At 39.1% G+C, this 23,824-nt stretch overlaps 1 protein-coding gene across 1 annotated transcript; it reads right to left on the bottom strand.

Annotated features, from left to right (window-relative positions):
* Window positions 1-1,238: 1,238 nt before the first annotated feature.
* On the bottom strand, window positions 1,239-23,523 carry SEC24A (SEC24 homolog A, COPII component). Its single transcript, XM_088536920.1, has 23 exons — window positions 23,416-23,523; window positions 17,702-18,211; window positions 15,743-15,919; window positions 14,591-14,668; window positions 14,141-14,307; window positions 13,370-13,542; window positions 11,958-12,060; window positions 11,497-11,623; window positions 11,065-11,174; window positions 10,539-10,651; window positions 9,359-9,477; window positions 8,657-8,712; window positions 8,152-8,358; window positions 7,743-7,863; window positions 6,986-7,144; window positions 6,340-6,513; window positions 5,758-5,868; window positions 5,162-5,337; window positions 3,920-4,057; window positions 3,125-3,229; window positions 2,912-3,004; window positions 2,397-2,500; window positions 1,239-1,991 (listed from the first exon to the last, which is right to left on the bottom strand). The coding sequence occupies exons 1-23, from the start codon at window positions 23,486-23,488 to the stop codon at window positions 1,877-1,879; spliced, it is 3,309 nt and encodes a 1,102-aa protein (XP_088393046.1). The 5' UTR covers window positions 23,489-23,523; the 3' UTR covers window positions 1,239-1,876.
* Between the last annotated feature and the right edge of the window lie 301 nt (window positions 23,524-23,824).

Below are 23,824 nucleotides of genomic sequence, written 5' to 3'. Positions count from 1 at the left end.
ATAACATGCCCCAAAGGTATAAGTGATAACCTATGCAAGTGCATAGTTTTCCTTTATGATTTAGCTGAAAAGTCCCTTCCCATTGGAAAAGGTCACACGGCCAAACTTAATCTCTGCACTTCAACTAGAAAACGTGCACTTCTGACAGCCACCCACGTGTACTCCGTTTGGGACGGAGACGGCAGCCACAGGGGCTCCGATTGGGTTGGGGTGGGGGGTCTTCTCATGCCTTTCTAGACCCTGCTCTGAACTTGAGCACCTTGTGCTCGAGAGCTGCTTCTCCAGACCCGCTTCTGCCCTGCACTAAGGCAACTCCTGACAACCAAGCACAGCTAGAGCCCGAGGTCACAGCAAATCATGACGCTACCAGGTCCTGCGCCCGAGACATTCACACCACAAAACAAGTCACCTAGCCTAGTTACAGTACCTACTTGCCCACTTATTTATAAATATTTGCCTGTTAAAGTTACTTATCTCAGAAAGATTTTGCAAGACCTATAATTAAGCTCATCACCATTAAGCTAAAAGCAAAACATGATTTTTCTGTATGAAGCTCTTCCACAGGCATACAGATACAATAACTTAAAGGACTCTTTATTTTGCTAGCCATCAATAACAGCTTTATCTCCAAAATGGAAGTTATCAATACACTCTCATAAAATACTCTAAATATTTTTGTACAAAAGAAAATTCACTTAAGCCAAATGTCCACTTCGGTCTGTAGCACTGGCAGGAATCTGAGAGTACATTTAAAGCTTTTGTTTGGTGCACACCACCTCTGGACCTAGGATCATTACATAGTTAAAAGAAAGGATTTGGGAAACTTAAAGTGTGCCTCAAACTACAAGCAGCCCTCCAAACTCAACATGACATTTGTCGTTGGAAAATAAATTTCTTTTCCAATTTTGAGTGTCAAATATTCAAAGTTGTTTCAAAACATTGAGTGCTGTCGGACAAACTCATTTCATAAGCACACCAAGTTTTAGGGACCTAGCATTCAGTTAATGTAAAGAAGGGCCCAAAGTCTACTGATTAAAAAAAAAAAAAATCTGGGATGCCCTTCCTTGTCCTCCCACACCATTTACAAACTGAAATTAAAACTCCAACCATTTCACTGAGCAAAACTAGAGCTTGCTATCCATTTTCATTGACTTTTGCTGCTGTCTCAGCAACTCACTTTTCAAACATATCCCATAGAGGGGGCCTGCTCCTCCCCACTCCCATTTTTAACTGCAATACTGATGTGTTTAAAACTCGAACAGATTCAGCCATCTTATCTGGTTTAAGCTTACCTTTAGTCCTATTAGTGATAATCCATTCCAAACCATGGATTTTAAGTTTCATAAAGCATTTGTTCCTTTCACAATGAATAGTTGTTTCATTGCTACTTTAAGCACTTCAAGCAGAACATTAAGATGCTCTGATGCTAATCACTGGATGCACTGAATAAAGATTTTCCCTGCAAATCATAATCAGTATTGTGAGGTTTTTATATCTAGCAGCGAAAAAAAGAAAAGCAAAGTTACAGAAATATACATTTTGAACAACAAAACTCTTTATTTTACAAAATGTATTTTACCTTTGCAATATTGCCTTTGTAAATGTACTTCATGCTGCAACTACTTACAGTAAAAACATAATTTGCAGCAAATTAAAGGTGCTCAACCAGTTCCAATATTTTGTTTTTAAGGTACAATATTACATAGTTGCACATTTGATTTTCAGATGTGGTCCTTTATTTGCTTTAGTTCGTTGAAATCACAGTGAGAACTTCTCATCAACTGCCTCAGGCCACAGACTGAATGAAGATATTACAAGCACAAGTGTTCTTTACCGCGAAATCTTTTCTTAAGCAAGTGAGCCAAAGGCTAATGTTTCACTTATTCACTTGCTGCTGTATATGCAGGAGGAACTCATAGTATGATAAGGCTGATTCTGTTCTGTCTTCAATCATATTTTGCAGGAAACTTGATTTCAATGGACTGTCATCCCTTCAAAATGAAAACAATTTTTTAATGAAATAAATATTCACCAAAATTTATAGCACAATGCAGTCAAAAAGTTACAGGTCAGTTGTAAGATGCTTCGAAAGCAGCTTAAGGGCAGAGAAAGAGGATCTTGGCTCTTGTGATTTATCCCAACTGATGCTCCTTTGTCAGCATTTACTTTACTTATCTGATGTTCACTATACACTGTTCTATTTGGGATTTTCACAGATCAAGACCAATGGGAGATACTGACAAGTCATATCTGTTGCTAAGTTTCAGGTAGAGCATGCACTATCGCTAAAACTTGTTTGAAGAAAGTGCTGTATTATATATAATATCCAAATATGCATTGTAAGAAGTCCCTGAAGCAGCACACAAGCAATTAAAAAGGAACAGGACGACACTTACTTTACTATATACAGTATAGGAAAGAAGGGTCTCTGCTCTCTCAGCCAAGCGATGAAAGTTGTTGTTCTGATGGATTCTGCAGTTTCAAGTTCTGGGAGATGTGTCTAAAGAGGCAAAAGATATCATTAATACATAAAAGATTCTTTTCCCCCCCCAAGAGGAATAATAGGACACTAAATATGAGCCAAATTCTATACTAATCAGGTATAAAGAAATCTCAGACAGATGAGCTGAAGGACTTTCCCATCAATCTATTGTGCTCCCTATCTCCAAGCATTCTCAGGTTTCTCCCACAGCTCTGAGAAATTTAATCATCATCATCAGCAGCCTCTTAGTGCATTTTCATAGTAAGATCTACATTAAAGTTTTGGCCTGGAGAGAGGTGAAATAATTGACTTTGTTTCCTGAAGCTGGATTTATAATGAACCATAACTGCAAAGTCAATATTTGATTAGTTCTAATAAAGATAATATTCAGTCACTGTGTGACTAGTATATAACAAAGCAAGCACCTACCATATTTTGTGGAACTGAGCCATAGTTTGGAACTCCAAGGACTTGGCTGATAAAGTTCTGCCCACAGTTCTTTCCAATCCACAGGAACATTACCTGAAAGATATCCAGCAACAACAACATTAAATCAATGCAAAACTGTAGCCTTCTATACATTCTGAGTTCTCAAAAAGAGCTTGTCACATAAGTATATATATTTTTGAAAATAAAACTTACAGAGCCAGCATCCATAAGATAAGCACCATCCCTACTCAACTTTTCCACAGACAGCTGCAGAATGGGTGGTTGTGGTATGGTTTTATCATTTATGTTAAGAGCTCCCTAAGAGGGGAAAAAAAGAAAAACCACACAGTTCACACCTTAATGAATTCAGTCAAAAACAGAAGGCTAGAACAGGAGTAGGATACAGTATATTGAATATGAAAACTGAATGACTATCCTTCAACTACATTCAAGTTGTAATTCATTTACATACCCTACACTATTATATCCTTGAATTTTTTTATTTAGAGAGGTGTACTGAGAGCATCAACTTTCTTTGTTGATCACTTCTATAGATAACAAATGTGATGGTCCAAGTTTTGGAAGTTGTGACTTGCAGAATTATTCAGGTTCTTCTACTAACATTCTTACATGAGTCACAAAACTACTTTTACACTTTAATATAAGGAAACTATAGAGGGATAAAAAGGTAAAATGCCACTACTGAAATGTTGTCTTTAATTGCACATGATTCATCGTGCAAGTCAGTGACAGAGCAAGAGCATAACAAGGTTTAAAAAAAAAAAAAAAAGTCCTCATCCACTATCACACCCTCAGTCCAGAATCCATCAGTCCAATCCCAAAGAACACAATGCCAAAGTGCACCAGGTGGAAAGATACAGCCCAGCACTTTTTAGCTGCATAGCTTTAATGTGGAGAACTTTCCTGAGGTTTTTAAACACAAATTTTCATGTCACACCTATTTGTGGAACTGAACACACACAGCCATGCAGTAACACGAAGACTCACCTCATCTGTGAGATTATCCACTCTGTACAGGTTGGGATGCGTCATAAGCATGAGGTAAACAAGGGGCTGGTTCTTAACTTGACACATGGTAAAAATGCGTTCATCTAAACGTGCACTTGTCCCAGTTTGGAATGCTTTCTGCAAATAATTGAGTGTTTTGTCAGTTAAAAGAAAGTTTTGAATTGCATTCAAGAAACAATTTTAATTTAACACACCGCCTGTTGTTTATTTCCAATTTACTTATACATCAGAGTGCAGCCATAATTATTATTTCAAAATATAGCGCTTTACCACTGCTATTTCACTTCTCCATAGTTGTCCTTAATATGTTTCACATTGTATTAGCATACAAGTCTCATTACTCCCATTTCTGGTTCTGCAGCCAGGCATGACCTGGGTAAACTACTAATCTTTTCTAGTTACCACTACAGTTGAGATGAAAGCTTTTATAACAAACCTCAAAACCAGTTCTTCATAAAATTTAAAGAACAGATGTTAGAACACTTTACCATTGGCTTCAGTGTGTAGAATCTTACAGGACTTGAAATAATCTGCAAGTCCAAATCCCAAACTTGCTGTGATTAAAATATCCTGAGCTGTAACTGAGATGCCCCAACTCTGCTTGGATCAAACACTTACAGGGTCGTTTATCCTCTCGCTCTTATACAGGCTTCTAAACTAAATAATTCACCACAGCAATATTCTTTAATATGCTCACTATCCCAAGCTGATTTCTTTTGCAGGCAAGAGCAGAAGCCCTTTTCATTACTCTGACACATTTGCTTCATAAAATTCTCCAAGTCCCTTCCTTTTTCACCAAATGACAAGCCCATATAGTGACTGTGCATTTCTGTGTCAACAAAATACATACTATCCGCTCAGGCCTAATACAAATAGATAGGCTTTATTCAACGCTGGCCTTTCAGTTACCAAATTCAGAGGAAGCAGAAAAATTGAGCTGTTATCTCCCAAGAACTCTGCTTATGAAGACAGAACCAGTCTCAACTTTGTGAAAAATCTCAATATCCTAGTAGCAAAAAGCAGGAAGGTTGGGGTTTTTTTGTTGTTGTTGTTTGTTTTTATTAAACAGTCTAAATCAAGCAACTTATCTTTCCACATTTTAGTAAGACTCAGAATTGAGATGATGGATGCTATTCCATACCTCCAAGGAATACTATTTTACTTCTTGCTGACATGTCAAACACGGACAGTCCTCCTGTGTGGCTTGCTTTCATCTCTCACCTGTTTTAAGAGTGCCAGCACATAGAGTGGAAAGAGCCGCAGCGAGCGGGGGGCCATGAGCCCGGGTTGCTGAACGCTCAGGACTGAAGCACGGTAGGCAGACAAGGAGTCTATCACGGCGTTGACCAGGGCATCACGAGCATCACTCAAGCTGGCAGAAACAGATCGGTCCACAGCTAAAAGGAGAGTATGAAGCTTAAATAAGTGACTTTTCTCTCTTTGGTCAGAATACAGGCACGTATGTATTTTTTTTTTTTTTTATCATTTTAAGATGTATGCAAACACATGTTGATAAGATGCTGCAGTACAGAACACGTCAAGAGAGGTTGTTCAAAAAAAAGCTATAGGCCCAGTTTGCTATATTAGCCACCGAAAGTGTGGTGATGTACAAGATGAAGGTCATAAATCAAGCTGACAACATACAGTTAGGCTAATTTCTTGCCTTAAGTAAGGTAAGAATCGAAGAGCCCTGGAGTTCACAACCGAAGCTCTCTGTGATGACAGAATTGCTCCTTCTGCTTCCCAGAGACCAACTACTCAAAGCTTTGGGCATGCACGTGTAAAACCCTTCAACAACGAGCTCTTATCCTGCTTACCCATATTGGCCAACAGCCCAGTGATAGCCTGCACATCTGCCCCCGAGTAGACATCACTCAGCGTTGCTACGACGGGCAGGCACATGGTGTGGACACGGATTCTCCTTTCGCCTGCAAGAGAAGAAAATGGTCTTGTCAAACCCTACTTGCTTTTTATGAAGTGATACAGGGAACACTGCTGCATACTTCACTTCTGCAATGCCTAAGTATTGGAAGCACTTAAGGAACTTAATTAGCAAAGCAGTTAATCTGCGTTTGACTAAACAAGCAAAAAAAAAAATTGAAATTTAATCTGATTTCATCAAACAAGTGGTGAACCAGAACGCTGCCAGTAGCTGTTAATGATTTAGTTTTTGGTTTTTAGTTAAACCTACTCATTTGCAGACCAGAGTAAGGTTCCCAAGAAACATATGGGTTGGGAAGAAGCAATAACATCAACTACACGCAGTAAAACATCACAGATCTCATCTTGACATTACACAGAAAATATTACTGTAGTTATAACTGAACTGCAGTTTGTGAAGAGAACACTCATAGAAATTCCACACCATTATTTTAGCTAACACTGCTTACACATCTTACCTTTGCTGGATGTATACAGCAGGGCTGACTGAAAAGACACTACTTGCATGTCAGTAAGACTCTCTTCTACGGCCATTTGCACAGCATATCCTGCATCGGGGTTTACATTAGGCAAGGACAACAAGTCTGTAGATCGCACAAAGAAGTTCCCATGGAAGGTATGAATGGAAAGACCTACAGGATAAAAATATATATATTTTTATTATTATTCTAGTCAGATGGGAACTACAAACACCATTTACACTGCATTCACTGTGCAGTGCATCAGAATATTAAGATTCTTCTCAATGAAATAAAGCATCTTCAAGGAAAGATAAATATCCCAAAACCCAACTAATCTATAGGATCCACAAAGCCTAGCAAAGAACAGGAATTCAAAAGCCAAATCAATGCAGAGTAATAGAAGTCTCTAGACTATAAGGAAGTTCCCTATTAAAATAATAGTCCAATAAAATTTGCAGTTTTAACCACTGCTAAATACAGTACCTCTGCTGGTATCCAAGTGGCAAGTATAGTTTAAATAAAAATGGTTTGATTCCTCCTACTGATTTTTGCCTAATACGTATCTTTTAAACATTCAAGCATACGTAAAGCCAAAATACCACTGAAATGTTTCCAAATAACAAGAAAAAGGAAGTGTTCAAACCTTTGGTGCATCTTATCCTCATGACAGCCTCAAAACCAATCTTTCTGGTCAAATATCGTTTCAGCTCCTTCTGTAATTTCTCCACCTGGACAGGGTTGTGTTTATGATGATATGACTGGTAGTAATAGACACTGCCTGCAGAATACCTTGATATACAGCCTGAAACAGAAACAACATGCAGTGGCAGAGGGCAGACAGTGGCTGCTGTGGTCTTTAAATATGTCGGTTTTATCAGCCGAACCTAATATTCCCTCTAAACTCTTCACACCTGCAAATACCTCTGTTACATAGTTATAGGCCTGTCTACAAAAACATAGATGTTTCACACCCGATAAGCTACAAAAATATTGTACATAGAACTGTATTACATCTATTTTTTTCTGTTAGTCTGAAGAAGGTATAGGTGTTGTGCCAATGCCATTCAAAAGGTTACTTAAATGGAGAGAGAAACAATTAAAATACTATTGAAGATTACTGTAAAGATAGCCACACTGATGGTTAAAAGGCAGAAGAGTATTTCCAGAAGCTTATACCATGGTCACAAGGATTTCCTGACTCACAGAATAAGGAAAAATGTGAAAATAGTTATGCTAAATCAGGAAATACTTAAAAGATTACATTCTGTTCACAGTGTGTCTGCTCACCAAGGATGATTTCACAACTTGGCATACTACATTTATTCAAATCAGGTTCCTGTGTTCTGTGCATTTGTCAAATATGTAAAAGCTATGAACTACAAGAGCTTTATAGAACTTACCTAAAGAAGCCAAGTCAGAATACTGCCCACTAAGAAGAAATAAATCCACTGCAACCTGCTGCCCTGAGCAGTCCAAGGCTAATTTCTTGTAAAAATCAGTCGATGGTGTCAGATGTATGTCCTGTTAATATAATGGAGAGGCAGTTCAAAACAGATTGAAACATTTACTGTCCATCTTCAGGGACATTAATAAGTGATTCAGCCACACAATTTCAGTGATAACATCTTCCAAAAAATCATTATTCTTAGCTTATAGTGTTTGTTTTTCTTCAATTTTTCTGCTGTATAACAAAGGATCATTAGCTCAACAAGATAACCTCTAAATGTACTTAAAAGAGGCAATTCCTGAGCCACATACATACGTCTAGAACAGGGTACTCGGTTCTCTTAAAACTTTTTCCTTTCTAACCTTTGCAGTTGATCTTTGGTTTGGCTCTTCCCGTGATTTTAGTGCTCCCATTCCCAGAGATGGAAGCTGGGTCTGGAAGACAGAGATTCTACCACCAGTTGGAGACATTAGTTTAAAAGCAGCCTGTAATGCAGGCCCAAGAGCACTCTGCGTTTCCAGGGACTTGGTAAACATCTGTGGCAGGGTCTTCAGGAGATCTTGAATTAGCTACAATCAAAAACACAATGTTGAGTCAAATCAGAAGTCCCCCTCTTTACAGAGCTGATTGTTAAACATACAAATAGATGTATTAGTACTTCTAATAATAAAGCAGAAAATAAAAAGCCCTTGCTAAAGTCAATAACTACCAACCTGAAACAGAAGAGTGGTCTAAAGTCAAATAATATAAAAGACTATTTCCACTGCAAACTGGGTATTTAAACCACAAATATTAAAGACCATTAAGTCATCCACAATTTATCTACTATATTATATGAATATCATATGTTATGAAGACAGTTCTTACCTCTTTGTTTTCATTTAAATTTACTAGCAAGTTTTCTGGCATTGGTATAAATACATCTGGAAAAACAAAAATATGTTTAAATTATCTTTTAAAAAATCATCACATCAGACTTTCCCCAATTTTATTTGGGGAAAGCCACCCCTATTGAAGAGGTACACAAACAATGTAAAAATCCCTTCAAAACAGATTATATGAAGTGGTTGTCCCTTTCTTCCTCCTCATTCCAACCATGGCTGTGGTTACAAAACTATTTTGGAATATCAAAATGATAATAAAGTATATAAAAAAAAGAGATAGGGAAGATCTTCCCAAATTCATTCTACCTTGGCCCAATATTACAGAGTAAAAGGTGACCTGAAACAAGTGACAGAAGAACAAGCAATTTACTGAATGTCAGTACTTCAATTGAATTGACATTATAAAGAAGTCTAGATAATTGCATAAGTTAAAGTCAGGAAAGCTGACTTCACATTTCAAGTCACAAGTGTTACATCTATGAAAGTTTGGGTTTATTTATTTATTTTTTCAAAGCCTTCCTCAGCTCACAGTGGCTTTATGAAAGATGCCAGATGTAGGCTACACCTAAAGCCATTAGCAGTAGGACTAGTGATGTGATCAACAAACTCCCAGTATATATTTTTAAATGGTGTCAAAATCAGTAGTTGCTAATAGATGCTAATCACAGAGGTTATTTCTGCATACCTTCAATATCTGACACTATAAGCATCTGCGGCTGCGAGAGACCTTCCTGAAGACTGTAGAAATGGATTGTGCTGTCAAATGTTATGAAGCCTATTTTTGTTCTAGTGTTCCCAGGAAGCCTAAAAATCAGACATATGGTGTTCAGCGAGATGAAATTTTATTTCTGCAGACTTTTTCCTAAGCAAAAAAAATCTACTGCACCTGTCCAAGTTTCTTAGCATGTAGCTAGCTTAACAGTTATATTTTTTGCAATGGCTTGACTAAGTTATTTTAAAGAGAGAAAAAAAAAATAGAGCTCATATTAGAATTACCTAGCAGAAGTGAAAAAAATCTTTCTCCAAAGGGTAAGAATATAATATTTAGAAAGAATAAATAATAATATTTAGAAAGAATAAAATGTCCCCAGACCAGCAACAGATGTTTGCAATTTTTAAGTTTTTTCCTTTGTAATAAGATCCTTATCCTACAACATGACTCTGTAGAGAAAATTTAGCCAGAAATATAGTATTGCAAGGCAGCTATATAAAGTTCTGAAGAAAATAGACGCTCCAGTGAAAAATGTTTCATACTGCTTAGTACTGGACAGCTAAGACTTAACTACTAGTCCCATGCAGAAGTCCAGTGTAACACCTTCTTCAGAAAGGAGTGAGGGATGTGAGAATCCCACAGCAAGAATTTGCAATAACTTTAAAAAAAAATCAAGTAGAAAGTTAGACATGGCTTTACTGGATATAGACCTGTCAAGAATAACACAACTCCAAAGTAAAAAAAAGAAATCTACAACAGATCAAGCATTTATACTTTCAGTTACCTATGTAATTTTATACAAAATAAATGCCAAGTATTTACTGAAAGGAACACGTCTAAATTTCATCTTTTTAAAAAATCCAGGTCAAAAGACTTCATAAATATGATTTTTTTTTTTTTCAGGTACTCGGAAGTCTGGCAGAAAAGATCCAGATTGGAATATTTGACTTAAAATTAACATTTCTCGGTGCAGCTGTGATGGGAAAAAGACTGCAACTGAAGGCCATGTTTCTAGGTAATACTGGTCATCGACAGTTTTCATTACGGAAATTTTTCTTCTAGAAAGCAGGCAGTGCCCCATTAATATCTAACATGAGCTTCCTATTCCTGAAGGATAAGGAAAGCAGAGGAGGTATTAGGAAAAAATACTTACAAGTCAAGATTGTCTAGCAAGGTCTTGCAAACTGTATTCAAGTATCCTGTCTCTATTGCATTATGCGAGACATCAAACACAAAGAGGTACACTGGTGGCTGAGGTGGACGTAGCTGAGAAAGGAAATGATTAATATTATTTTCAAAGCAACATTTACTAGATTTGGTTTATTCTTTCCACAAGATTAAACTGTGTTAGTTAGAACTATATGCAAATCACAGATAGGTTAAAACTTCTTAACGTGTCTGTCTCTTATCAGATAATTCTAGAATTGTGACTTGCTTCCCAAAGACCTAATAAAATCTATATATTCCAAGTATGGAAAGACTTTGAAGTTATATCAGTTTAGAAATGAAAAAAAATCTCATCTAAAATTCTTCCCAAGGCTTCTCAGATATACTCCTTGCGGCAGCAACTGTTCTAAGCATGCTGGAAAGCACCCTCAATAACACTTCCTTTTTTCCCCCCTGACTTGCCTCCAGAAATAGAACAAAATAAGAGTGATAAAGAGCAAGTAAAACCTTACCATGTATTCAGACGGAGCCATGAACTCAATAGTAGCATTCTGAACTTCAGGTCTTTTATGAGGTTCTCCATAAGCTCTTGTCACAGGATTATACATGAATTCCTCAGGAACTATGTAGATAAGTGTAGATAAGGATTACTACTTCACAGCAGCATTGGCTGTGCTACATTTTGAAGCAAATGCATCAGCTGTTTGTTGTCTGTTGAACAATATTTCTTACAGAACAGCATCAGGTAGGGCAGCTGCTTCGTACCTAGCAGACTTCAGACTCACTATGAGTGATTAGGGACCACTGCCTCCATGGGAACTATTTCATACATAACAGCCCCAGCATGACTGACCATCTCTAACATCATCACAGTATAAAAGGCCAAGGTCAAAAAGGTTCCCCTTAACACACCAATTTAAGTCATTAAGTACTTTTAAGCTTACCATCGTTCACTCTATAGCACAAATTGCATTTCCATCTCCTTTGGTCTAGGAAGCTGACAAAAGGGTTAATGTATGTCCGGCAGGAACGGCATCTCACTATAGTGCTTGAAGTGACCACTGGCAATTGCTGGAAAAGAAGTTTCCAGTTTAAAAATGTAAACTCAGGATAATTATTTAACTAGGATAACACTATTTACACTATGCTTCCTGGTCACCTAGTGACAGCATGCTTGTTTAGAAGGAAGCATTAATGCAGATTTATTTCTGCATCCACATGGCATCTTTACAATTAAAAGATCAGAGCTGAGCTCTGACCTATTTGGCCTCATATATTTCTTTTTCAAGCCAGTTAATTTTGTATTTAAGACAGATCCCTACTTCCAATTCTGCACGACAACAGACTAATCCTCCCCTGCCCCCAGCATACTTCAGCATTTGAAGTTTTCAATAGTTTGCCATACCGACAAGTCTTTGAAAGGATGAAGCAGGAGTCCCAAGGGAAGTTTGGCTTTATTCAGTAAGGCCTGAGTTTGAGGAATGTTAGTCAGGGTGCAGCGGAACAACCTGCAGGACAAAGGGTTATTTTCAGAGGCTTTCAGGTAATAAAACGGTGATTTCAGTAGTATCCAGCATCCTTTCTATTTTTCCAGCTGGTGACAGCAGATTTCCATTTCCAGATAAAATATCTTCTCCAAATCTGTCAGATCACTGATTCAGTCCAAACATTTCCCACATGACATATGTGAGTTATGCTACTTTATATCCAGGATGTTCATGCAAATTTGAGTGTCACTTTAGCCAGTTAAGTCAAAATTAAGCCTAAAAGCGCTCAAAAATATATCAAATCTTTATACGCTAACTTTTGTCTTGGAAAACCATTTTGAGCTGGCCCTTTGTGCCAGTTTGAACCTCTGAAGTTCACAAAGTTGTTTTAAAGTTACCAGGAAATCAAATTCTAAACAATTCTCCAGCCAGCTTGCTCTTGCAAGGCAGTTACAAATAGGTACAACACACAAAATATTTTTCCTTGTTTTTCCAGGTGTTCTATACAGACACAGAATTTTCGTGTATACTGGGAGAGATTTAGAAAAAACACTCAGCAGCTAAGAACCCTAACAGGATGATTATGAGATCCTTTTAGAACAGAAGACAGAGTTGCTTGAAACCACAGGTCTTAACGTAAACTGAAATTATCAGATAATTTAACAGTACCTAAAGGAATAACAGCAGCAGCTCAGCTACCTGCCTCAGTCTTGGCTCCAGAGAAGGAGTCATTACTGAGAGAACTTCTACTGACAGTTCTGTAAGTAGCCATAAGGCGCTTAACTGATAGAATTACCTAATTAACCCTCTAAAACGCTATTTTTAGTGGGTTTTTCTTTTGATAAAAAGCAGCAGCAAGTGGAGACAAATGCTTTCAAAAGATTTGCAGTAGAATACAGATGGTTAATTAATCTTATGGTACACAAGTAACTGTCACATTCTGACAATCGCTTAATGTCTTAAAATATTTCCTGGAAGATTTTTTCTCAAGAGTACATATGAAGCTTGCTGTCTCCCCTCTAAAGCAAGGAGGAAGCTAGCCCCACCAAATAAAACCAACAACAACAACACCCACAGCTATAGATTTTTAATATCACAAAAATATGCTTTCTGCTGAGTCTCCTCATTTCAAAATTTAAAATATTTACAGTACTAACCATCTTTATTTTAAGAGAGTGAAATCAGTATGCAAAGTTTTCTACTCCAAAGAGTACTTCAAAGTCTTCTACAAAATTAAGGAAGTGTTTTGTGAAGAATTATGTTTATGACAAGGAATCTATACTTTTGGGTGTTCCCCCTGCCATGAATTATAACAAATGAATAGTCTTACTCAGGATTGCAATTCAGCTTCTGGATGTCTTCATGCAAGTTTGGGACAGGAGCCTGCAAGATGGTCGTAGGAAGAATATTTCTTTCTTGAAGAAGATTCACAGGTCTTAATCCTTCTTGCTGCAGACTCAGGGTGCCCATAGATGCAGTTAAGTGATTAGGGCCTAAAGGAGGCTAAATCAAATTTTCAGAAGTTAATATAGCTTTGGATGAAATCCACAGTTCATTTAAAAAAGCAAGCAGATATTTTCCCTTTTTTGGTATTAATTGTTATTGTATTATAATAGCATATTTATAAATACTTCTTGCTATATAAACTCGGACTTAGGCTTGCAGTATAATGGAGGTAAACATTAGCATATATTTTCTCTAAGACCCTTCAAATACAAATATGCTTCTCAGTTTGCCTTGGAAGTTCAGGAAAAAAAAAAAAAGAAAAGAAACGAAAAACATTTCAGCTAACAACAACAGTAACCTGAGGAAAGAAAAATGTGTTCAAAGCAGCTGGAAGTTTTTAGAACAGAAATATTCTACAGAGAGAATATTTCAGAAGGAGCTGGTGAAAAGCCTTTCCAAACTGTTATCAAAGTGATAATGAAAGCATTAACTTCTGGTCCCATGTGTGGATCTTAAACAAATGAGGCACCAAGCAGCAAACCCTAGAAGCCTGATGCACAGGTTTCCACAGCTTTCTTTAGCCAAGGGCAGCAGCTTGCGTTCGGAGGCAGCTGTGAGGTACTGGAGTAGTAAGACAAAACCAGAAAGTCTTTACCTGGTGGAAAGGTTTTGATCCATCTGGATATTGCAGAGCAGGTGCTTGCAAACCTGGTGCTCCAGGTGGAGAAGTATTTTGGTAGCCTGGTGGCAAGTTTGGATACGAATATCCGACATTTCTACTCATGTTAACATTTGGGGTGGCAGCAGATGGATGTGTGGTTGCTAGAGGTAGAGAAGACATATTTCAAATAAATTCCTGAGGAACTGCAGCTTGATCAATGCTGCTGACATAGTGGGAGAAGCTTTTTATTATTAAAGCGTAAACAATTAACAAGTGGTATCAATTTTGCAAAAATCTTGATAATGTTTCAAATTCTACATTCATTTTCCTTTCAAGACATAAAGCAAACAGACTATGTACATTTGTATGTAAATATTTAAACCTGTATCTTTCCCAAAACTGTTAAAAAAGGTATGTAAAAATTATTTAATCCCGAACCCTTACCCATGAGGCCACCACCTTCTATTGCATCATAGCTGTTTTGGACCATAGACCCATCACTGGCAGTGGATGCAGCATCACCTATAAAGGAGGGAGCCCCAGTTAAACTTTTCCCAAGTCAGAAAGAAGGCATAATAAGGCAAATAAGAAGCAATTTGACTTTCTAAGTGAATATGAGGTTATCACGGTTTAGATTTTCTTTAGTTTCAGCCCTGGGACAAAGCTGGGTTAAATATACATCTTAGTATAAATCTCATACATGGTCTCTCTACTAAAGTAACCTCCCTCTCCCCCCCCACATAGGACATTCATAATGCTCCCACATGTCCTATATTTCTGGTTAATTAAACTGTTAAGTTACTTTAAACCTCAGGATTTTTCATAGATTCCAAGTTAATATGCATTAAGGTGTCAGATACTGTTCATCTATAGGGTAGCTGTGGTTTTCAAAGTACTTTCAAATTTAGGTACTGAATTCACAGAATAAATTTTTCACTGACAGCACATGGTAACATCAGGCTTTTCACCTGCACTCAGTGCTCTTTGCAGCTGAAGCAGAAGTTCCAGTACAGTCACAAATCAATCAAGATACAAGTTCCAGCTGAGATAACAAAAACCTTGGAATTGAGAAGGCAGTCCCAAAGTTCACCTTTTGTTAATCTTGCTATGTCTTAATAGACAAGAACAAATACTTATCGCTAAGGAAAAAATATGTACTCTATTATATATTATCATTAAAACCTCCAAACATGGCTCAAATGAACTTATTGCCACACTCTACACTGAATGCAGCTGGTAGGAAGCAGCCAACCCACCTCGCAGACTAAACATTTCTTGTTCTCCAGGGGCCTGGAGATGTTGCACTTGTTCTATCACGAAGAAACCATTTTCTAGGCAGTTCCTATTGCCTTTCATATGTTCAAAACTAAGCTAAACTATTATTGCATTCACACCATGACTACACACAAGGAACTTGACCCTCTGCAGGCAATGAACCTTACTAACTACCTTCAGAAAATGCCCAGGCCCAAGATGCAAGTTTTAATGCAAAGAAAATTTCTCAGTGCCATTTCAGAACAATGAGAAAGAAGAGACCACTGGAGACATGGACGTGTTGTGCTCAGGTTCAGCAGAAACAGCAAAGATGTTCCTTACCTTCTCTACTTGCAGCTGAATTTAGCAGAGCCTGTGGCACAGAGCTATTAGGTGGTGCTGCTGCTGGCAGCGTTGATGGCCTGATCAAAGGAGGACCAGAAACCGGAGGGGGTCCGAGAGGCGGCCTTGGAGGGTGGACTGGAGGTAAGGGCTGAGTCACTGGCCGAGGGGCAGATGCTGTGAAAAGATTCATTTTTGGAATGAGTTTAACCAAACTGAAATGGTCACAAAACCTTTTTAAACAAGGGACACAGACTAAACTGTAAATATTTCTCATATTCCATGTGATAAACAGTCTGAGATACAGTGCAAAAGGTTTACAACTTCAGGGTGTTTCTGACGTATTCCCAGCACACTAGGTCCTATAGCTGTTATCCATGACCTCCTGCAGTTGTGTGGTGACCATTGGGAAGAACTGAGAGGCACAAGGCAACCTGATTTCAAATACACAGTCTGGACTTCATAAAATGATAATACAGTTCACTATACTGTCCAGTGTGGGTCTGTAAGAGCCGAAACAGATTTCTCCTGACAGAATTCATCCTACATTTTCAAAACTTGACACAAAATAACAACACACAGATTCTGTAGCTACTTAAACTACACAGGAAAAAAAAAAAAAAGACTTCATATGTGAAAACCACTGGCAAAAAGTAGTTTGGATAAACCTATTAGCAAGTGTGAGGTGCTTATAAATTAAATAAAAAACATAGGAAGTTTATCACTTTAATTTGAAGTTATAACTTGTTACTTTTTGCAGAAAGCCCTGCAAACGAGGAAAAAAAAAAAAAAGTTACCGTTTCTCCTCTAGGATCTTCTCAAGCTGAGACATTTAGAAACCCTATTGCTTTTCTCCACCTGGAATAATGCCAAATCCCTGATGTACCTTTGCCCCTAGTGAAATTATCTGATTGATCTCAATGTTGGATAGTGCAAAGCAAATTAGCAATTGCTATGTGCAAGCAACATCACTACAGAACTTGGAAGAGATCCTGTTTCTCTGAGAAGCTGTTCAGAGTTAGCCATGCAGGAAAACATTTCCAAATACAAAACAAGCTTGACCAGCAAAATAAACTATATTGATTTTATCGATGATTAAAAAAAAAAAAAAAAAGAAAAGGAAAGGAAAGAAATTGCTGCAACTCACTGTTGCATGGATATAAGAACTTCCCTGTTTCAATCACTCTTACTCCCTATACCACTTAATGAAATTTGCTATGCTTATTTGAATAAGCTTAGCATTCCTTATTTGAATAAGCTGTTTGAAAAAGTTCCATTAATGAGTTTAAGACAGTTTGAAAATCATAACATTACCAGCTGAAAATATATCAAGAAATCAACATCAAGATAGATGTCCAATATCAGGTCCAAATCATTTCACGAGAAAAAATACTTGCTTTAACATTTAAAATATTTCTGTATGCAACTATTATTACCATTCTCAGAAGGAAAGAGTCAGAAAAACCCTGTGACAGCAACTAACTGTTTGGTAAAGAGAAACTGGAGAACAAGTTTGTTATCACAATATTCACAGGCTACAGAAAAGCGCTGTTTGTTGTCAGAGCTTTTAGCCATTGCTTACACCAGCACAAAAGAGAACATAGACTATAGAGGTGATAATTCTGTGCATTTCACACTTTGAGAATACTTTCTAAAAGAATATACACACCCAGGTTCCCAAAAAACAAGTCACCATTAGGGAACTATCTGCTTCAGCCACCAACACCAACTCAAATGCCTGAGCTGCACACAAAATCTTCATTTCAAACCCAAAGAGGTCACCCCCAGTGTATGTGATGTGCATTTTTTTTTTTTTTAGAATATCTGTTTTGACAATCCAGTTCCACACACAAATAGCTGCTGCAGAGTAAATCCTATATAATCTTTTTAAACCAGAAACAGAGAAGGGTCATTAGGAGTCAGTTTAAGAAGAAAACATTACGGAAGAGTCACTGTTACCTGGCTTCATATAGCTGTTCTGAAGCGGGGGGCCTCCCGGAGAGGCAGCAAATTGGTAACTCCCTGGAGGATTCGTGTTTCCCGGCAAGGAGGACGGTGGCTGGGTTGGTGCTGTCCCCGCCACGTGAGCCACATGGCTCGTTGGGGACCCGGCGGGATGACTGGCAGGAGCCTGGCCATAGGGCCAGCTGGAGAGCCCCGGGGGGCCAGCTCCAAAGCTGCCGGCCGAGGACCCGGCGGCCGAGTTTGGCGGGACAGGAGGCAGCACTTGTGCAGCAGAACCCACTTGTTGCACTGGTGACCCTGACGGAGGTGCCACTCGGCTGAGAATCTGTCCAGGTCCTTGGTAATTATTTAATTGAGAGGCAATCTGAGAGCTACCATAGTTAAACTGTCCAGAAGATTGATGTGGAGGAACCTTGGCTGGCATCTGATGCGAATACGATCCTGGAGCTGAAGGGCTGTACCCCTGGCCATCCGACGAATGCATCAGCTGGTTCGGAACAGGGCCTGGAAGATAAAAACCTTTAAAACGTCAGCGTTGTATGAGACTTATTTTCAGAAGAGATGTTCCTGAGAATCCTTTCCCTAGGGTTTTATTGGCCTCTAAAGTCATGGGCTTTTTTTCTTTTAACTAATCCAGGTGCAAGTGACTCCACATGAATTCCATAGTATTTTGCTATCACCACTTAGATCTTTGTTCACTTTCCTTTTCTTTTTTTTTTTTTTTTTTTTTTTTTTTTTTTTTTAAAGCATTGCCTTGTATAACACTACAACTCATGAAGCATTTCAGTGTTTGAACATAATCCATGATCCTACACAAGAATTTCATTATTTCTATCCCCAGAAACATGGAAGTAAGTTAACCAGAGACCAGTGCCCTCCTACAGGCAGTAGTACAAAGTGGCAAACTGAAAGCAAAAGAATTTCTATGTAACAATTTGGTTTCACAGAGGATTGACAATAACTTAAACTTTAAGGGAAAGACACAAACAGCTAATATCAGTATAGGTCACCATGTTATTTCTCAAGTGACAAAATTAATCCATGAAACTTTCTGCTAGTTAATTTTAGTACAAGAACTATTCATAAATATGCTACTCATGTAAAGCCCGTTGGCCAGGAAAATGGAATGTAGGATAAAATATCAAGATAATTCACAAATTGGGAAGAAAAATATTGATAGCAAGACAATTTTTAATCTGAAATCCTACCGAATGAGCAAATATACTAAATAACATATGACATTGATAATCACGATTGCTTAAAGATCATTAAAACACTTTCTGAAGTTCTATCATTTCTGTTTATTTTAGCCAGTTGCCACACGGTTTTGCCTTTTTTTTTTTAATCTCTAAATGCAGCTTGAACGTTGCAGACATTTCACATATGGATTTAAGTGTAAGAAAGTAAAGATGATCCTCTTTTTGGTTTAGGCTTAAGATTCTGCTCTTTACAGCTTTGTACTACTTTCCCAGATTTCCAGAATTAGTTACATGTTTGGACTTTTTTATTTTATTTTTTGAGTCTATAAAAAAAAGCAGAACTTAGTTTTCATACCAGAAGCCCTTGCAGGATTCCATACTATGTTAAATTTAAAAATAAAGATTACCATATATGCCTGTGTACGTATTTCAATTTCCAGTACTGAAAATTGCTGCCACCAGAAGTCACATTTCATTTAACATTTAAATAAAAGTGGCTGTTTTTCCAAGCTACCGAGCTACCGTGGCTGTTTTACCAAGCTTTTCAAAAGGTGAGAAAGGTAACATTGCCAAGTTAGTACAACTCTTGTTTTACTATCATAAATGCCCGAGTTTAGTTAACTACAAAACACATAAAAATCTAGTTAAGATGCACAGGGCTGCTGTCATCCAGCCCATCGTTTCCTGGGTAGGTTTGTTCCCATTTGCAGCCAGCTGCTGCCCCACAGAATATCCTATGTATCAACGCCAAGTGCTAAGCCAAGGTACTACTAGTGATCTTTGTTATTTGCCTCTTATTTGTGCACAAAAAGTAAATATCAAACTGTTCTCTACATATTAATCACAATTAGCAATCCACATTTCAGTTATGATACCCAGTTATACTCCCTGTCCTTACAATGCTGGTCATCAGTCTTAGTAATACATAATATCCTTAAATCCATAATGGCTAAACAGAAAGCTTGCAAAGACAAAAATTGTAACAACTCCTCAACTTGAAAAGCTATCCTGCGGCACACAGCAAGATTTTGCAATAGATTTTGTAAACAGATGGATAAATTTAACTTGCTAACTCTAATATAACTGAGACCTATGCGATGAGATGCATTCCAACTGCATTGCCATATATATTGGCACACTAACACTAAAATAAATTGTATACAAGATATTTAAAAATACTAATTATTTTCATAACTTTATTATTCACCTTAGGGCACAATACTCCAGCCACAGCAGAAATGGGAGTATTTTGACTGCTCTTTTAAACACCAATTTCCCTGAAGATTGAGGGTAAGGCAACGAAAGGGAGGTAAAGCCTGAAAATGAATGATCCAGTACCTTCTATGGCATAAACTCAAATCTAACTCAACACAGCATAATATTCCAAATCTCAGCTCTCCTTTTGCTTTCTGAAGTCTGAAGCACTACAGAAAGCTGCAGTAGCTCCTGCTCAGTTGCTGTTTTCCAGACATGCCTGCATGGATCTGCCAACAAAACCAAAGCAGCAGCACCGAGGGGTGCAGCCCCCTCCAGCCTCCTTGGCAGTTCCACAAAGACTTCTCAGGACCTGCTGCGTCACTGGTGGCAGCTGCTAGTCCTGACCCAACCTCTTGGCTGAGGCCTGATGGAATCATATAGGCTCTCCAGCTTCCTCCATACGCTGCTTGTTTCCTGCTCTGCAAAGCCCAGGAACCAACAAGGAACCTGCGACGGCTGAAGATCATCTGACTGCAAAGCAGCTAAGGCTCAGCATGCCACAGAGCTGAGTTAGCAACGCCAGAAGCAGAAACAGAAGAAACACAAGAAAAATCTGTTGCACAATGAAGGAAATTTATAACATTTATATAGGAACATAAGGTCTTCCAATGTGTCTAAGAGATCAGGAATTGTATCAGAATATATAAGTGTTGCTCGCTGACTTTATAGAGGGTCAAAATATGAGCATGCAAAGCTGGATTCAAGATCTATTCCCTGATACACAGAATTTCAGTACGATCCTCTCCAAGGCAAATATTTTGCGTGCTGCATTCACCAGCTGCAACCTCCTTAACCTTCAGGGAGATACAAGAAGAAATAACTTAAAAAGCTGAATTCTAACTGAACTACCAGTTCAGCCAAGCTTGAGCCCTCATTTTCCAAGCACGTGAAGAACCGACCAAAGGCAAACATTCCTAGAGCATCTCCTGACCTCGGAGTGGGGTTCCAAGACATCACATGAGCCCACCAAAACAATTCCAGAAGATGCATTTACACTTAAAGAATGCTCATCAACTTAATGCTGCTTCTTCATGTTTGCACCTCAAATCTATCAATTGAAAAGCAAATTAGCATCAATATTCTGTATTCATTTAAATGCAGACTACCACTGAAAGAAAAAAAAAGAAGCAGAGGAGGGTTGTTGCCCATCAGCTCAATGCTCAGAACTAAAAATGTACAGGTCAACATATAGTGCTGCTATAATGATTTACTGCCTTTGCTGGACACATGAGCTCAGGAAGCTACCTGCAAAAATAAACTGAACAAATTTTAAGAAAAAGAGGCGACAGAAGTTATATTCTGTGGACAGCTTTCTTAGCAGATGCACCACTGTACTGTAACAATACTCTGAAAGTGTGTTCCTGACTGTTTTTAGCACATATTATTTTTACTATAAAAGTCAAGGGTCACATCACCTTCTCGACATGTTCCAAACAATACTAAGAACAGTCCTCACTTGAATAATCTAATTTATTCAAAGGCCAGTAACCCAAACCAGAACTCTAACACAGCGTAACAACTGCTTTAACTTTATTACCTGTTGTTTGCATAACTCTAAGTTTCAGTTCTTTATTTTATACACCTGACAGATTCAACAGATTTCCAGTATGTGATTATTCCAGGCTGTATCAAAAACAGCAAATATAAAACAATGCCACTATGCAAACCAGCCCACTTTGATACTTCATTAGCTGATATTTGCTCTTTATTTTGTGCCTCTCTTGAACCATAAACTTATCAGAATAGAGGCTCTCAGGCGCTATTTTATACACTTCCCACATGGCTGCAACTGTGCAGTTATTTGTAAAATGTCATTTTGTAGATGACTTTGAGGAATAGCAATAAGCTGCCTCCAAAGGAGAAGGGCAAAGAGAAGCTAAACTATTTAATTACTCATGTCTAAAGCAGAGAGTTCAAAAGATCTCCTTATAACTGAACTGTTTATGATGCAGACTAACCACTGAAACAGAGAAGCAATTAAGGAACGAAGTACTGAGGATACTCTATGTATACATGAAATCAGGAAATATTCCCCACAGCATCAATTTTCAAAACAAAGTGTGATAGGGAGGCAAAGCTCTTCTTGCATCATTTTCTTCCCAGCTCAAGAGGCCAAGCTAGTGAATGACCCAATTTTCAATACTTGCTTTTTTTTTTTAAACGCAAAATATATTTTGAAGGGAAGAGAGTCGAGGCTCTCCCAGATGACAGCACGCCTGACAAGAGCAAGTTGGTTTTGTGTGATCAACAAGATTTTAAAAGAAAAAAAAAATAATAATAATAATAAAGGAAAGTCTCCAGGAGCTCCTCCCGGCGCGGCCGATCACCCGGGTGCCACATGTACAGGCAGGTTCCAAAGGGCCCGGCCCGGCCGACCGCCGCCGCCGCAGCAGGGTCAAGGGACAGCGTCCGGATCGGTCAGTCTGAGGCAACTCAGTGAACGATTTCTACCCAATTAGCACAACCCTCAGCTTTTTCTGAAAGCTGTTTTTGTCAGCTGAGAGTTATTTCAAAAATACCTTCTCAAGTGCTTTGGCATTAAGAGGTCAACAGCAAAACCAGGGAAAGGGTTACTTTACCTAACGAATAGCTGTATATATTTTTCCCATAACACGGCTTAACAGGGTAGCAAGCTTCCTATTTGGGGCAGGTCCCAAAAAATCTCATTTTGGGAGCACGTAGGCACTGCCCCCACAGGGAGCCACGTCCTCGGGGACATGTATACGTGTATAAAGATATATATACGTGTGTGCATATATATGTATATACATAGGGTAACAAGGTTTCTGATTCCCAGTGCTCAATATATGCGTTTTTCTTTAATTTAAGGTCCATTCTCCCCTCAGACAGCGGTGAGGGCCCCGAAGCCCCGCGACCCACTCGAAGCTCCTCCATACCGCTGACTCCCCTGCCCTTCTAACTGAAGAACTCATTAAAAAGCTAATTAACGCCCGAGAGAGAGAGAAAACACCCATCACGGTACCTACCGCCCACGAAAAAAAAAAAAAAAAAAAAAAAAAGAAAATATATATAGAGAGAAAGCCAATAAAAAAATAAACTTAAAGAGCGCTTCCCGGCGCCATGAGGGGCCTCGCAGGCGGCCGGGCAGGGGGAAGGACCCAGGGGAGCCCCAGGGCCCTTTATCGCCCCCGATCCCCTAAGTCCCCTCAGCCCCCACCCAGCGCGGGAGCCACCTCAGCGCCCCCCCCGCCCCGGTGCCCCCTGAGCGCCGCCCCCCGGCGCGGCCCTCACCGTTGCTGTAGGGCTGCTGCCCGGCGCCGTTCTGGCCGCGGAAGGCGGCGGGGGCCCGCGCGGGCTGGGCCATGGCGCGGGCTGGGCGGCTGCGGCCCCGGCCGTGGCTGCGGCCCCGGCTCCGGCGCGGAGGGAAGGGAAGGAAGGGGCGGGAGAGGGGGGAGGAACCGCCGCGCAGCGGAACTACCGCGCAGGCCGCGCAGGCGCACTCCGGACACGTGGCACTTCCGGGGCGGGGCGCGCTGCGGCACCGCGCCCCTTAAAGGGCCCTCGAGCAGCTCGCGGACGTTTCGTTTATTTATTTGTTTATTTATTTAGCGAAAGAGAGAGAGGAAAAAAAAATCGTTTCAGGGCAGCGCCGCGTCAGCGCGCGGGGATTGACGTTGCCGCCGCGCGCACCGAGCCGGCT

This window comes from Tinamus guttatus, unplaced genomic scaffold (genome assembly GCF_059628265.1).
Source record: "Tinamus guttatus ecotype Peru unplaced genomic scaffold, ASM5962826v1 Tinamus_guttatus_pri_ptg000710l, whole genome shotgun sequence".
NCBI classification, from domain to species: Eukaryota; Metazoa; Chordata; class Aves; order Tinamiformes; family Tinamidae; genus Tinamus; species Tinamus guttatus.
The sequence above is the reverse complement of the archived record's forward strand: the minus strand, read 5'-3'. Positions and strand labels throughout refer to the sequence as shown.